This window comes from Dermacentor andersoni, chromosome 3 (assembly GCF_023375885.2).
Source record: "Dermacentor andersoni chromosome 3, qqDerAnde1_hic_scaffold, whole genome shotgun sequence".
In the NCBI taxonomy this organism is placed as follows: domain Eukaryota; kingdom Metazoa; phylum Arthropoda; class Arachnida; order Ixodida; family Ixodidae; genus Dermacentor; species Dermacentor andersoni.
In genome coordinates, this window is record NC_092816.1 from 18,303,109 (window position 1) to 18,317,083 (window position 13,975).

The following is a 13,975-nucleotide window of genomic DNA, read 5'->3' on the forward strand; positions in this document are numbered from 1 at the left end:
TTGACCACCTGTGGTTCATTAACCTGCACCCAATTCACGGTACATGGGCGTTTTTGCATTTCTCACCCATCGAAATGTGGCCGGGACTCGATCCCGCATCTTCGGCCTTATAGTAGGGCAACGTCATAGCCACTAGGGCGAGTTCCAAGCTGCGGACATCGAATATAGCGCCTGCAACGCTCAGTATGGTCTGGCGAGCCGCTGTGCTCTTCATTTCCTTGTAGCGCTTCCAACCCAGTGACGGCAAGGTGTTGATTTGAATAACGGCATGAAGAGTTTAATTAGCCAAGCTTTGTATGACCGCCATAAGCAACTTTCAACGATCACAGACTACTGACAACCGCCATTATCGCTCCCCTCTCCCTCCCCCTTCACGTTGTTGCTTCCTTACGGCGTACTGTCCAGTGCACTACACTCTTAAGCAAAATTAGGCCCTTTGAGTCTTACCTTGCCACACAACGATAATCGTCATCTGTCTTGCCGCATTTCCTTCCTTTAAGCGGCGAGCCTGGTACTTCCAAGTCACGAACGGCGTGCGCGTTATCAGCATGACAGGGCATTCTCGACAGGAAAATAGCGAGCGCAGCGTTTTCAAGAAAGGAAACGCAAACAAGACAGATTACGATTATCGTTGTGTGGCAAATGTACACCCCAAAGGGTGTACATTTGTTAAAGAGTGTAGATCACATCGCGGCGTGGGCTTCTTTCTTTTTTTTACTTCTTCATAGAGGGAGCGTCGAAAGGATTCGAGAAACGGTCAGGGAGTGGACGGAATCGTAGCCCACACTCTAAAAACAGTTGCACCCTTTGGGGTGTATATTTGCCACGGAACAATAATCATCTCTCTTGGCCGCATTTCCTTCCTAACGCTGCGAGCCCGGTACTTCCCAGTAACGAACGGCATGCGCCTTATCAGTATGACATAACATTCCCGACAGGAAAGTAACGAGCGCAGCGTTTGCAAGAAAGTAAACGCAAGCAAGACAGATGACGATCATTGTTCCGTGGCAAATGTACACCCCAAAATGTGCAACCGTTTTTAGAGTGCAGTGCCCCGGGGTTCCCATGCAGTGTCACCAGGGCGCGAGCTCAGCGCCTTCCGCTTCACAGGCGGCCGCTGTTATAAGAACGATGCACTCAGTGGCGCTTTTGATGCGTGCACCACGTGCCAGCCAACCCGCAGGTCGTCCGCATTTATTTCTTGCCCTTCTTGCCGCGTTTCTTCTTGCCGGCTGTGGAGCTGCTCGGGGTGGCCCCTGTGGTGGTCGCGAACGGCTTGCCTTCGCTGGTGGCCCGCGATCGAAGCTCCTGCTCGATGTTCTTTCGGATCGTTTTCTCGAGAGCCTGCGAACGTAAATGGGCAGTTTCGCCTGAGCAACGAACCATCGCAAGCGACATCAAGGTTCACCGTCGCGCTGAAGTTCCTCACACGGTGTTCTAACGAACATGTTGGCACCGTTGGCGCGACACAGCAAGCGAGTGCTGCGCGACAGAGACAGCGCCCAAGCTACCAGGCGTCTCACGACAGCGCAGCGCTTTCGTGACGAGGAGCGCCGCCACCGGCGTTGCAGGAGTCGCACCTCAACGGTGCGCGAGACGAGAGTTAAAGGAAAACCGTTAGTAGCTTGAAGTGTACTGTGCGTTCCGCTCGGACGATTGCACACAAAACAGACAAGGATGGGCGCTATGCTATCAACGATGCTATAGCTATAAGAGGCCACCCACCGATAGACGTACTATTTGGTGCTGCACTAAATAATATCGGTGGGCGGCCTGTGATAACTATAGCAGTGTTGAAAGTGGCACCCGTCCTTGTCTGTTCCAGTCCACCGCTTTACAGTCAAAATGCATGACCGACTAGCTACGCAGTCAGTCCTCCATTTTATCCCGAGGAGGATACATGCGCCTCCATTGAGCTACACCACCAGGTAGAAGGAATTCTCAGTCAGAACCTTTTGCGCTCGTAACAACGCATTCGAGTACTCATTTTTTTTTCCACAACAGTCGAGTAGAATCAGCTTAATAACACCACTGTGACAGTGCAGTCATTAGCAATTTTTTTCTCTACATACATAGTTTAATACAGATATTAATTGTGTAGTGCATCACTTTATTCTGACTATTTCTTGCTCTACTTATGCTGTTCAAACGATTATCTTTGTCTTTTTCTTTCCTAAGGTTACGTACTTATATTTCAGTGTTATTATCTGACTTAATTACGTCTATCTTTCTGGTCAGCACAAGCCCAATTCGTACATGCAGATAATGTACTTGCCATTGTTCACAATTTCTTGTTCTGCATCACCCTGCTAAACTTATCCTTTGTGACTGCAGTACTAATAAATAAATAAATAAACAAATAAATAAATAAGATGTGTCGCAACATTTGAAGACGACATACCGAAGAGCTTGTTAGTGAGCGACCTGCAGGTGCGTCAAATCTGCAGCTTTAGGACAATGTAATGATCCGATAACGTTTAAGAAAATCGGGATTGTTCTTCCTTTTTTATATTCCGGCCACTGACTCACCGACGCGGGAAGTAACTTTACATCTATAGCAGCAATTACATCGTTAAAAAATACAAAATTCCGAACAAGTAAGCATCATGATCGCTTAGCGACTTTTCGTTATAACTAGAGCTTTAGAATAGGGGCCCCCAATAATTTGGGGCCCCAAAGAGCTTTGAGTGTTAGCGTTGGGGCACGCAGGAGTGAAGAGTTTTAGGGCCTTGCATTTGCGGATAGCGTCTTGCGCTGACATCGCCTCTAAGGCGTCAAAGAAAAGCTTTTAGAAATAATTAAATAAAATATACCATTTTGTGATAGGAATAGCAATTTTGACTTGCGTGTATTCGCGTTTAATTACAATTTAGAGGTTATTCTGTAAGCAGCAAACAATTAGTTGCGCTTAGTTTTGAGCAAACCAACTTTACGCGCCTTCACCAGTCAAGCTTAGCCGTGTTAGGCCTACGAGCCATAAAATCCACAATCGAATTCGGCATCACCGGCGTCTAAAAAATCGATCTTCATAATACACGCTAGATGAGAGAAAGCGATAACCGCAGTCACTTCTCCTAGCTTGCGAACTTGACGCGTTACCACGAATCGAACCCAGCTTGGTGCTAGGTTAGAGCCGTCGAGTTTCCTTCCTCCATGGAGCCGTCGCTTCGACGAGTGCCGCCATGTTTGCTGACGCAAAGCTTTTGAGGCTGCTATTTGGGCTGCCGCTAAATCGGTGAAATAGCGTTACCAACGCAAAACCCAAACGCAATGCGCGTCTCGCGCTTGCGCAGTGGCTTCGACGCTATTTCTTTGGGGTCCCTATTCTAATATTCTCTAATTGTTTGATTCGGAGCCGCCAGCTGACGCTGCCCCCCCCCCCCCAAAACAAAACAAATAAAATAAATCATAAAAGAATAAATAAAGAGAAAATTTTGCAAGTACTATAAATGGAAGTTCTGTTTCTAATGTAAGAAGAACGCGCTTTACCAATTGTATGTTTTAGTTAAGGGTTACAGAATCGCCGCGCCAGTGAGAACGAAAGAATATTATGCATGGTCGAGAGCAACACGAAAGTACGCCATTTGTGCTAGCTGCAATGCACAAATACGGCATTTGTTTATTTATTTCGAAGGAATGTTAACAATCTAGCTTTGGCACTAATAAAATACGTGCTGCGGTGGTGCTTGGCGTAACCGAACGCGCCGTGCGCCCGCGCCAGTTTTACAAACTGTTTTCTTGCTTGCCTAATAATTGTGTAACCGTCGGTGTGTGCCCACGATTTTGTGAGAACTGCGACTGATCTTCTTTAGGAACGAGAAAGTTAAACGAACAAATAAAAGCGCTGATGTATAATACTCAGCTAATGAAACGCCATACTCGAACGGCATGACGGCCTGGGCGATGAGTGATCGCTAGGGGAGCAAATTCTGTCACAATGCGCCAAAAATGCTATACGCTTTCGACCATCCAAAGGAGCAATAAGTGCCGGCAGCCATGCGCCCCGAATATCGCGTTTCAGTCAGTGAGCGCTGTATTTCTTGCATACGTCTGTCCCTATTTTTCCTGTTAACAGAGGTTCGCTGTATACGTTACGCGCGCTGCCATGGCCCATAGATACTAGCAGACGACACGATCGTAACTCGATTGCAGCGCTACCGCTACCAGGCAACAGATGGTGACCACTACAACGGCGCCGTGGCGAGGACGCGCCAAAAAACACACGCGCGCCTTCAACCAGCCACTTCGCGCCAATAGAGAAAAGACAGGTTCATTTTGAAATGCTTACCACTTTAACCTGTTGCTTTGCCGTGATTGCTTTGGCTTTTTTGGGCCCAGTGCGAGCTGCAATAATGATGTAAAACGATTTTTGTCAACGCTATTGTTGTCAAGAGAGCTGGGGCTTCGAGCATGCATGCACAAAATGTGGACAGCTTCTTACATTTCGACACGCCCCGCAGATTGGACTGGGCCGCTGGTCGTCTTGCATTTTTGGGAACTGACGCTTTCACCTTCAGCTTTCCTTGCGCCATTTTTGTCTTTGCAAATGAGCTGCGTAGCGGCAGAGAAGAGACGGTCTTTGTTTTATCTGTTTTGCAACGTTTTCCCGCTATGAGGCGTCGTTAAATGACGCTTTTTTTGATGTCAATCGCGGTTATACTGAAGGTTCTAAATTTCTGGTTCCTGGTCACCTGTGTTTAGGCAGCTCTATTTAATTTTTAGTTACCTCAACTAATATGCGCCAATGTTTCTCGCTCTAAAACTATTACACACAGACGCCTGTGACAACTGCGTGAAAATGCCCAAACTTTAAGATGGCTAAACCTAGGCTTTATTTGGCTAAACCTCGCGAGGTGCATGTGTTAGGCCGTTAACATTGTGCATGTTTCCCTGCGTTCGTCTGTGTTCGCAGCTTTTCCTTCGGTTGAGACCTCATTTCTGTAGCGTCGTAGTTTCGTTTGAGGAAATAGCGCACCCGGAAGCATACCGCATTATTATTACAGCTATTCCGAGCACTGAAACGACGTGTCGTGCCTTGCAACAGGCATGAGCAGCGGCGTCTGCATCGCCGAGCGACAGGAGGAACGGCTGGGTGAACGTACGCCGTCGTCAAAAGAGATCAAAGTCCTATCCGAAACTGGATTTGATCAGGTGTCCGACATGGGAGCACCGGACGACGTGCCGGAGCACGAGCGAGCATACCAGAGCGAAGCCGAGACAGTTGAAGACAAGGTTGCAGAGGTCAAGCGCGACGACGACGACGGCGTCGACTGGGTGCTGTTGTCCCGAAAGCGCCGCATGATCGAACGCGCGCTCGCCGACGGCAGCACGGTGGGCCTGAAGATGGCTGCTGTGGAGGAACGGGGCCTGATCTGCGACGACTACCGGCGTCTCGTCTGGCCTCGCATCGGTGGCGTCAACGTGTATGAGACTTCACCCCGACCGTCGCTCGCCGAGATCGAACAGCATGCCTACTACTCGCAAGTGGTTCTCGACGTCAAGCGCTCGCTCAAGCGCTTTCCGCCTAGTATAGCGGAAGCGCAGCGCATAGCACTCCAGGACCGACTCGTGTTTATGATCATGCGCGTTCTGATGAAAAACCCTGAACTGCACTACTACCAAGGCTACCACGACATCTGCGTCACCATCCTGCTGGTTCTGGGCGAGGAAGTGGGTTTCCTCTTGGTCGATCGTCTCTCGTGCACGAATCTGCGCCGTTTTATGGACAAGACAATGGCACGCACAGCAGACATGCTCGAGCACATCTACCCTATTCTTGGTCACGAATGCCCCGAACTTCGGGACTTTCTGGACCGGGCTCAGGTTGGAATTATGTTCTGCCTCAGTTGGGTAATCACATGGTTCGGCCACGTGCTCGCTGACTACGACACCGTGGTGCGACTCTTTGATCTGTTCCTGTCCAGTCACCCCTGGATGCCCATCTACCTCTCAGCCGCAGTCGTTCTGTACGCCCGCGACGAGATTCTAGCACTGGACTGCGACTTAGCGCCTGTTCACAGCTATCTGTCGCGTCTAGTGGAAGGCGACCTACCTTTTGAGAAACTCATCGTCCAGGCCCGACAGCTGCTCGAAGAGCACCCGCCATCGGAGCTGCAAGCAGAGTTGGCTAGCACCAGACAGCGCGACGAACATGTGCGACCCGTCGCAACCGTACGAAACCGCGGAAGGCTGTGGCGCTGTGCGCGCTTTGCAGGTGCGCTGGTCGCTGCCACCGGCACCTGGAAGGGAGCACTGACAATTGCTGCTGTGCTCTTCGCGGTGTGGTATCAAGCCTACCGGAAGAATGCTGTGGCCTGGTTCTGAAGCCAGCGCATGTGTTTGTTCTAGTGTTATTGTTCGCACCACATCGAGAATGTTGTGGTGGGCTTAGTTCGTTGTACATTACCGTCTGAGAAATCCGTGTATATTAGTTCCTGCCCTACTGTGTCAACCATGCTCACCAGTGCTAAATACTGATCCCCTGACTGTTCCCTTCCTGCCGTTACTGAGGCTTCTGTTCAGTAGCTGTTGAAGTGCCTGAAATGTGTTTGAAAGACGTCACAAGTGTGGCTGGCATGTTCCTGGCTTGTGTTCTGCATGTAGGGCCTGCAAAAGAACTATTTCTTAGTGCACAAACCAGCATTTTTTAACTGCGATGCCGCTCAGTAATTTCACTATGCCCAATGTGAATATGTAGTGCTCATTCCAATGTCTGTCTGGCGACGTGTCTGAGAACGACATTGTTTTTTACTTTCAATGATTATTTGTTACTAAATATGCTGAGTAAATCCCTTAGGCAATGTCATTTACATTCTAAGCTAGCTTATAGTTTTACATATTCTAGAGCATCATAGAAAGACAACACTGTTGAATAATGAGTAAATATTTCTTTAATTCTGTACATTTTCACAGCCAAGCTGTGCGGCAAAAGCCACGAAAAGTGTGCTGTTGGTATTGCATCAAAAATAAAGTTTTGTTTCAGACTGCCGAGTTTTAATGACTGCTCCATTCATTTAAAGAAGCCAGAAACAAGCGCAACATGCAGCATAAAACATTCCTGTGCTTTGCTAGCTCATCTCAGTAAGAGCATACTAATTTCATCACTGTGACATCATAAAACCTTTGACAAATTACAAATATTCAATTTAAAAAGCACTAGATTATAAATATATCAAGTGCAAATGGTTATAAAAACTATATCCTCCAATTTTTGGCTTTTATGAGAAGCAAACAAAAAATTATGTCCATGTTTTCAGTTTCTAGACATACCATGGTGATCTCATATACGTATTTAATAATTCTTAGTATTGCAAGTTCATACCAAGGTGTGAAAAGTTCACACATACTGGTCAAGATGACCATTCAAAAAACCAGAAACCTGGCACACAAGGTGCTTTGCAGACAAACTTTGTTAACATAAAGGAGTCCTGACATGCTTCTGTTAAGCTCAACTGCAATAAAAATACATGGTTTAAGATGTAACATATCTTTAGGTACTATCAGGGCTTAAGATGTGCAGGACACAAGGTCTTTGGGAAGGTTAGTGCCGAAGTCCAGATCAATCACTTTTAGTTATACTTTCAGTTTGGTCTGACATAGCATCCAGTGCAACTCCCGACTGTAGCATTGGGCTTATGTCAATCACTCAACAACTGTGCAGCACGAAAATTGTGCAACGCTAGCTCCCCCTCCCCCCCCCCCCTTTTAAAAACTTGTGCATTACTGAAATGGTGAAATTAATTTTCTGATTATTTCTACAGCATAAAGGGTGAAAGGAGACACAATCTCCCCACTTAACCATTCTCCTAAATTGTCTGGTGCTAAGTGGCACATATCAGCATTGGCTGCTGGGAATATAGTTTCCTACAATATATACTACAGGAAAATTTGGTGCTAGTGTCTATAGCAGTTGTAAGCACAGCAGTATAGTCAGCATGGGAATTATGGGTAGTGCATGGGTTTGTCTAAACTTCATATGGCTTCAAATGACTTTGCAAATTTTCAAGTTTACCATTTTCAACAAAATATTTCACTGTAACTGCAACAATTCAAATGGCAATGCAAGAATATGAATGCTCGGAAACTTCTGCTAATAAAGGCAGATAAAGCATAATAAAGCGAAAATTTTATGACTGGGAGGACAGAGTTTAACACAGCAGCCTCAATGCCACAGCTGTCGGGTCTTGAGGCACGCGTGAGTTAGAGTTGCAGGTGCCACATTTCTGAAAGGAAAAAATCGGCATCCACCCGAATTGTAGCAAGAAGCTACAAAGAAAACCCATACGAGCTTCTGAGAAACAAAGTCTTGCCGTTGAAGAAAAATTCATCCTGGCCCAGGAGTCAAACCCGGAACCAATGACTATCCAGGGCAGTCGCTCTACTGTCCAAGCTAACCAGGAGGCTAGCCAATCGCACAGCGAGGGCACATTATTAGAGAACTCGAAGCACTGGGACACTGAATGTGGCAAATCAAATTCATTCCAGACCAGGATGAATTTTCCTTCAAATGCGAGCCTTTTTTTAAGTTTTTTTTTAGAAATCCGTATGGTTTTCTTTTGTAGCTTTGGGCTACAATTCGGGTGGATGCCAATTTTTCCCTTTCATGTACTTATCTCCATCTTGAAGGCTTCCACAGATCTGATTTGCTGTGCCACACTTCTGTGTACAGTGAAGCACGTGGACTTTCATATCTTTTTTTCATACCTCTTTCACAGAAATTTACTCAATGCCACGATTTCCTGCACGCTACAATGCAGCACGATACTGCACTGTGGTGGTGCAGCTCTATGAGCGAGCACTCGCACATTCTTAAAAAGGGAATGATCTTTGTTTAAGGAAATAGGTGATATTGTTACCTACTGGATGGAACCAGCATACACAAGTATGAGAACAACTTGGTTTCAGTTTCATGTCAAGACTCCTTTAGTTGATAGGTTAAGTTTAAATTACACAAGAACATGTTTGAGTAGTGTACAAATTTGGCTGCTGCTGTTGGTAATGGTGAGACATGTAGCCATCAACTAGTATGCTTCGTATGCAGAGAAGAATACGAGAATGCAATACTGTAATGATGCCAGCTTAAATTGTACAACACAGTCCACTTACAGTAACTGGTTTTAATGGTGGGCCTTTCTGCCACACCATACTTTGAAAGTTTTTAATAAGACTGGAAACAATGATGTACCATTATAGGAATCAGATTTTCCGACTTGCTTATTGTTATAAGTAGACTGTGCTGTATGCCTAATTGGTAGCAGCCACTGTAGGCACAATGAGGTTGCTCACCCGAGTGTAAATGTATAACATATATGAGAACACCAAGAGAATCGACCAGCCAAAGTAGATTGAAGCACTCCTCCAAAAGCTCATTTCTGGGCACTTTGTATGTCGTAACATTCAACCATAAATCCCATACCTTTTGATTCACAGTGGACTCTCTCGTTTCTTTCTAACGAGTGCACTGTAATGTTCCCTATCAATGTCTTTCTTTGGGGTCCACGCCATCTGCAATTCAGAATTGCACCAAGTTTAAGACTGGTATCATGGCCTCACCAATATAAAGGACATTTGCTTCTTTTCCTTACTTTCTCTTTTTGTTACCTCCAGTTAAAATGAATCATACACCCTGACTTTACTACCTGTCTCCAGGGCTGTGAGTTATATTAGAAGGTCCACAAGAGCATTGCTTTATCTCAATTAGTGTAGTTTTCTAATCAAAGAGCTTGGTTATGATGCAGCTGATCCAGTCTGTGTGAGGTGTTTAACAACATCGACCCAGTCATGACCCCTGGGAAGCTCTCCAGTGGGAAGTACCCGGCCAGCCAGCTTGCGTTTCTGGTTTTTGCTAAGCTTGGGTTGCTTCAATTCCTTCTTGGGCGAGATCTGTGGCTCCTGAAAAACAAATACAGCAGTGTTGAGGCTTTTTTGCATGAAAGTGACTGCAGCAATCAAACTTCTAAGATGAGTGCTGAAAGGTCCACTAAAGTAGTTCTGCACCTAGGTGCTTGTGCATTTCTGTAGGTTACACTCATGCCAAGAATTCAGTGACATAACAAAATTATAAACAAGTATTGTGATGGTTCCAATAACCTTGATTATTTATACATGGTTCACCTTTAGTCAGGCTGTCTGGTGGACAGGAAAGCTAGGTATGCAGATTGATGTTAGGTGAGATGCACACTTGTTACAGCCATGACACAAACAGTACCCTCGTACAGAGTGAAGCTTTATGAGACGGATCAGTACAAGTGATTTTTATGTTTTAAAGTTTCAAATGCACAGAAAAAGAAAAAAAATACTGCACTGGATTTGTATGAATAACAGTAGGGTTGCTAAAATTCAATTCGCCGCCATTCCACCCTGTGAAAGTGGATGTGCGGTGAAGCTGTTGTTGACGTTAGACAAGCATCACCACCACAAGCGACATACATCATATGCGCACGCACAGCTGCAGAAGTGCAGCATACATGCTCATTCCTCTAGGCCCTTCACCTAGTGTAAGCGCCTTGTTGAACTAATTCAATTTTTCGAAGTAAATTGTGTTAGAGCATTCGGGCAGTATGAGCTACACACAAGCTGCAGACATGTTGGTGTCCGACTGTAATTCGAATATACGAGAAAAGATATTTCTGCTATACGGAAACTCAAAGACAAAGCCCTTTTACAGCTGCCATTTGAAGTCTGAGTGGCCGCGGCCGCTAGATGGCAGTTAGGTTTTTGGGCAGTGCTAGCCATAATGTTGATTATGGCTGCAGCACCCACTGTGACAATGGGCAGAGTGCCCACGCATCAAGGACAGACACACATTGTGTGCACACATAGATCCCGCACACATGCACATGTGCATAAGTGCAGCACACATCATCATTCTCTTAGGTCCTCCGCCAAGCGCAAGCGCATTATTGAACTAATTGAATTTCCCAAAGTAAATTGCATCAGAAAATTCGTAAAGTACGACTTACACACATGCTGCAGACATGATAGCTTTGGATTGTAATTAGAATATACAAGAATAATGGCATCGTGATGTGATGATGTCACCTGATGATGTCATCACATCAAATGTGACACCATGCGATGATGTCTTTGCCAAGTGATGGTGTCGCCTGATGGCATCACGTGATGCCTCTTGGAAAGCAGCACATTGTGCGCTCCCTGCTTTTTTTTTCACTGTTTCAGGGATCAGACATTTTTTGTGAGCACTGCGCATGCAGACATGAAAAATCTTGACCAACTAGAGGCTAACAGCTTTGCTGTGAAATGTCTTCCTTATTACTACATGTAGTGAACACAGCTAGGCGCTCTCACAGCTCATAGCACCAGATGAAATGAGCTTAGTGTCACTGAACTTGTCGTGCCAGCAATGCATGGCAGTAAGTGGATTGGCTGATAGGTGTTTACACTGACAAGTACGTGTGGACAGTTCGACATGTATGGCTTATGGTTGCTGCAACACTTCAGCATCTGATATGGAGTGTCCCACTTTCATTGTGCAGCAAATGTCGCTAGAGAGGGAATATTATTTCCTTGGCCAGTGGTGTATGACACTAAATAAATGTTTGTGCCCCAGTGGTTGTGCGTCTCGTCGTGATCAAGCTCATCATGCTCTGCTTACTTTTACAGAAGAAATAAGCTCAAGTTTCCGTTTGTAGCTTATTTCATTTTGTTTCCGAATGACATTACCTCAGGCATTATATTTTCTAATTTTTAACCTTCTTCTAGTAGCGTGACCTGCAGTGGTTGGCCATACTTTAATTTTTTTTTTCATTGTTCTGCTTTACTCTTTAAGATCTGTCATCTTGTTCTTTGCTACTTTCTTTCTTCCCATCTTCCCTTTCTATGTTTCTGTCTCCTCCTTTCTGAAGACTAGGCAGGCATAGCGCCCCTCCCGGTGGCAGTTGCCAGCTTGTGCCTCGCTTGCCATTTCCTCTCAAGTGTACTATATGTTTTCAAAACACTATAAATAAATAAATAAATAAATAAATAAATATTAGGTGTAGTTTAACATCCAAATCAATGCAGGGACTATGAGGGGCACCGTTTTAGAGGGCTCCAGATTAATTTTGACCACTTGCAGTTTTTTAACATGCACCCAAGGCACAGTACACAAGGGTTTTCGAATTCTGCCATAATCAGAATACGACCACCACGGCTGATAATCAAACCTGTGACCTCATGCTAAGCAGCAGAACGTCACTGCCACTGAGCCACCACAGCAGGCGTGGGAGCAAGTAAAATATGTACTACGCACACTATGTACAGGATAAAAGTGACAAAGATGAAACAACCTTTGGCTGTTCTTCCTCGGCTTCTGGAGCTGCTACCATCTCTGGCTGTTTATCTGTGAGCTCCTCTGCGTGCTCCTTGATCCATTCAAGAAGTGTGTACGTCATAGGTGTCCCCAGTTCCAACTCTGCCTAGAGAGAAGGAGACAGCAGGGGTAAAGAAGGTAAACTCAGGAGCCTATTTTTTCTCAACTTTGCTAAATAAACTTGAAGTTTAGGTGACTAGGTATGGCATACTTGCTAGTGGAAAGCGCAAGTGTGTGTGTGTGTTCCTCAAGTGTGTCCCTCTTCTTTTGTGTTACGTGATTTAGTGAGCTTTCCACTAGCAACTCTCCACTGTGGTTGAGTGCAATGACAGAATGGACAGTGGAAGAGCTGTAACATGAAATAATAAGTGCAAATGCACGAGCCTTTGTTGCGCACCAAACAGTGCAACAGTTTGGTCACAGTCAGAGTGGCTATTCGAAAACACTGCCACCGCGACATACCAGATCCAGTAGCACACATAAGCGAGTGAACAAAAGCATTCTTTCGACTCTAGCAGTATTGGTATCTAACTCTACCAATATTAGAAACGGCTGTACACTAGAGAGCTCCATTAAGATGAACTCTTAATAGAACTGTCCGATAAGTCAAAAAGTTCGAATAGCAGCTTATTCGCAACACTACCGTTACATTAAGTGCAATTGCGGCAACTTTTTGGTGTACTCAAAGTAGAAAAAAAGGACAGTAGAAGATGTAGAAGAAAAAAGAAAACGAGACAGCTGCACTACAATTTCTTTTTTAATGCATCTCAGACTTACCTGTTCTTTCAGTGCTGCTACAACTCCTTCCTTGACCTCACGAATTCTACAAAAGACGTAGGATAACGTAAGCATTACAGCCGATGTGAAACAAATTTTGGATGAGGCATGGCTGAGAGCCAAACACCCTACAAATTAGATCGGCAATATGGAAATCATAGCGCGTCACAAAAATGTTTAAGGTACGTCCAGTTCAAACGCGGGCATCGACATTCATTAGCTCTGAATGGAGCTAACTTACATGTGTTTGTTGTAGAAGGTGTCCATGTTAAAAATTGGAGGCACGTTTGGGTACTTCTCAGGCCAACTTATTTCAATGAGAAATGACTTGTGGGTACCATGATCGCCAATCTGCAGTTTCAGAGGTACGAAAAAGAAAGCAAAATAATTTACAAGAACGACAAAACGGCAATATGTATAAACAGAGGGGTTACTCACTTTGTACTGGAACACCGCATCAGATAGCTTCTTAAAGTTATCGTCACCATCATATATAGAAAGCAGGACCTCTACCTCTTCCTGTAACAGTAAAACGACAAGAGTCTGTCTCCTTGCACCAGTGGTGACGATCTATTTGAGCAACGCAACTTACAGCTTGCAATTCCTCAGCAGACATCGCCGGCCGGCGATAATCCTCTTACGGGGGTCACCAGAGTAAGCAGAATAAAGACAAAAGAAATTAACTAATTTGTCCTGTTTCTTACACGCTGCTTTAACAAAGTTCGGCAATTGTGCAAGCAAAGGAGCACCATTCCGGTTTCATCTAAACTCACGGGCGGTCTCACATTCTGCGTAACATTTTGCTCATGGGCGCGGCCATCTTGTATTTCGTGCCGTCTTGCGGCCGTAAGGGAAAGTGCAAATTAAAAGAAAAATTTGTCAGGCATC

At 45.2% G+C, this 13,975-nt stretch overlaps 2 protein-coding genes across 3 annotated transcripts; both read right to left on the reverse strand.

Moving 5' to 3' along the window:
• Positions 1–1,147: 1,147 nt before the first annotated feature.
• On the reverse strand, positions 1,148–6,234 carry LOC126519930 (uncharacterized). Of its 2 annotated transcripts, none has more exons than XM_050169202.3 (4): positions 6,053–6,234; positions 4,442–4,551; positions 4,289–4,344; positions 1,148–1,344 (listed from the first exon to the last, which is right to left on the reverse strand). In XM_050169202.3, the coding sequence occupies exons 1-4, from the start codon at positions 6,151–6,153 to the stop codon at positions 1,195–1,197; spliced, it is 417 nt and encodes a 138-aa protein (XP_050025159.2). In that variant the 5' UTR covers positions 6,154–6,234; the 3' UTR covers positions 1,148–1,194. The 2 variants fall into 2 exon arrangements, with proteins under 2 accessions (XP_050025159.2, XP_072143178.1); XM_072287077.1 differs by lacking the exon at positions 6,053–6,234 and adding an exon at positions 5,203–5,378.
• Positions 6,235–6,872: 638 nt separating this feature from the next.
• On the reverse strand, positions 6,873–13,913 carry LOC126519920 (RWD domain-containing protein 4). Its single transcript, XM_050169196.3, has 6 exons — positions 13,680–13,913; positions 13,526–13,606; positions 13,329–13,438; positions 13,088–13,133; positions 12,288–12,416; positions 6,873–9,891 (listed from the first exon to the last, which is right to left on the reverse strand). The coding sequence occupies exons 1-6, from the start codon at positions 13,701–13,703 to the stop codon at positions 9,727–9,729; spliced, it is 555 nt and encodes a 184-aa protein (XP_050025153.1). The 5' UTR covers positions 13,704–13,913; the 3' UTR covers positions 6,873–9,726.
• Between the last annotated feature and the right edge of the window lie 62 nt (positions 13,914–13,975).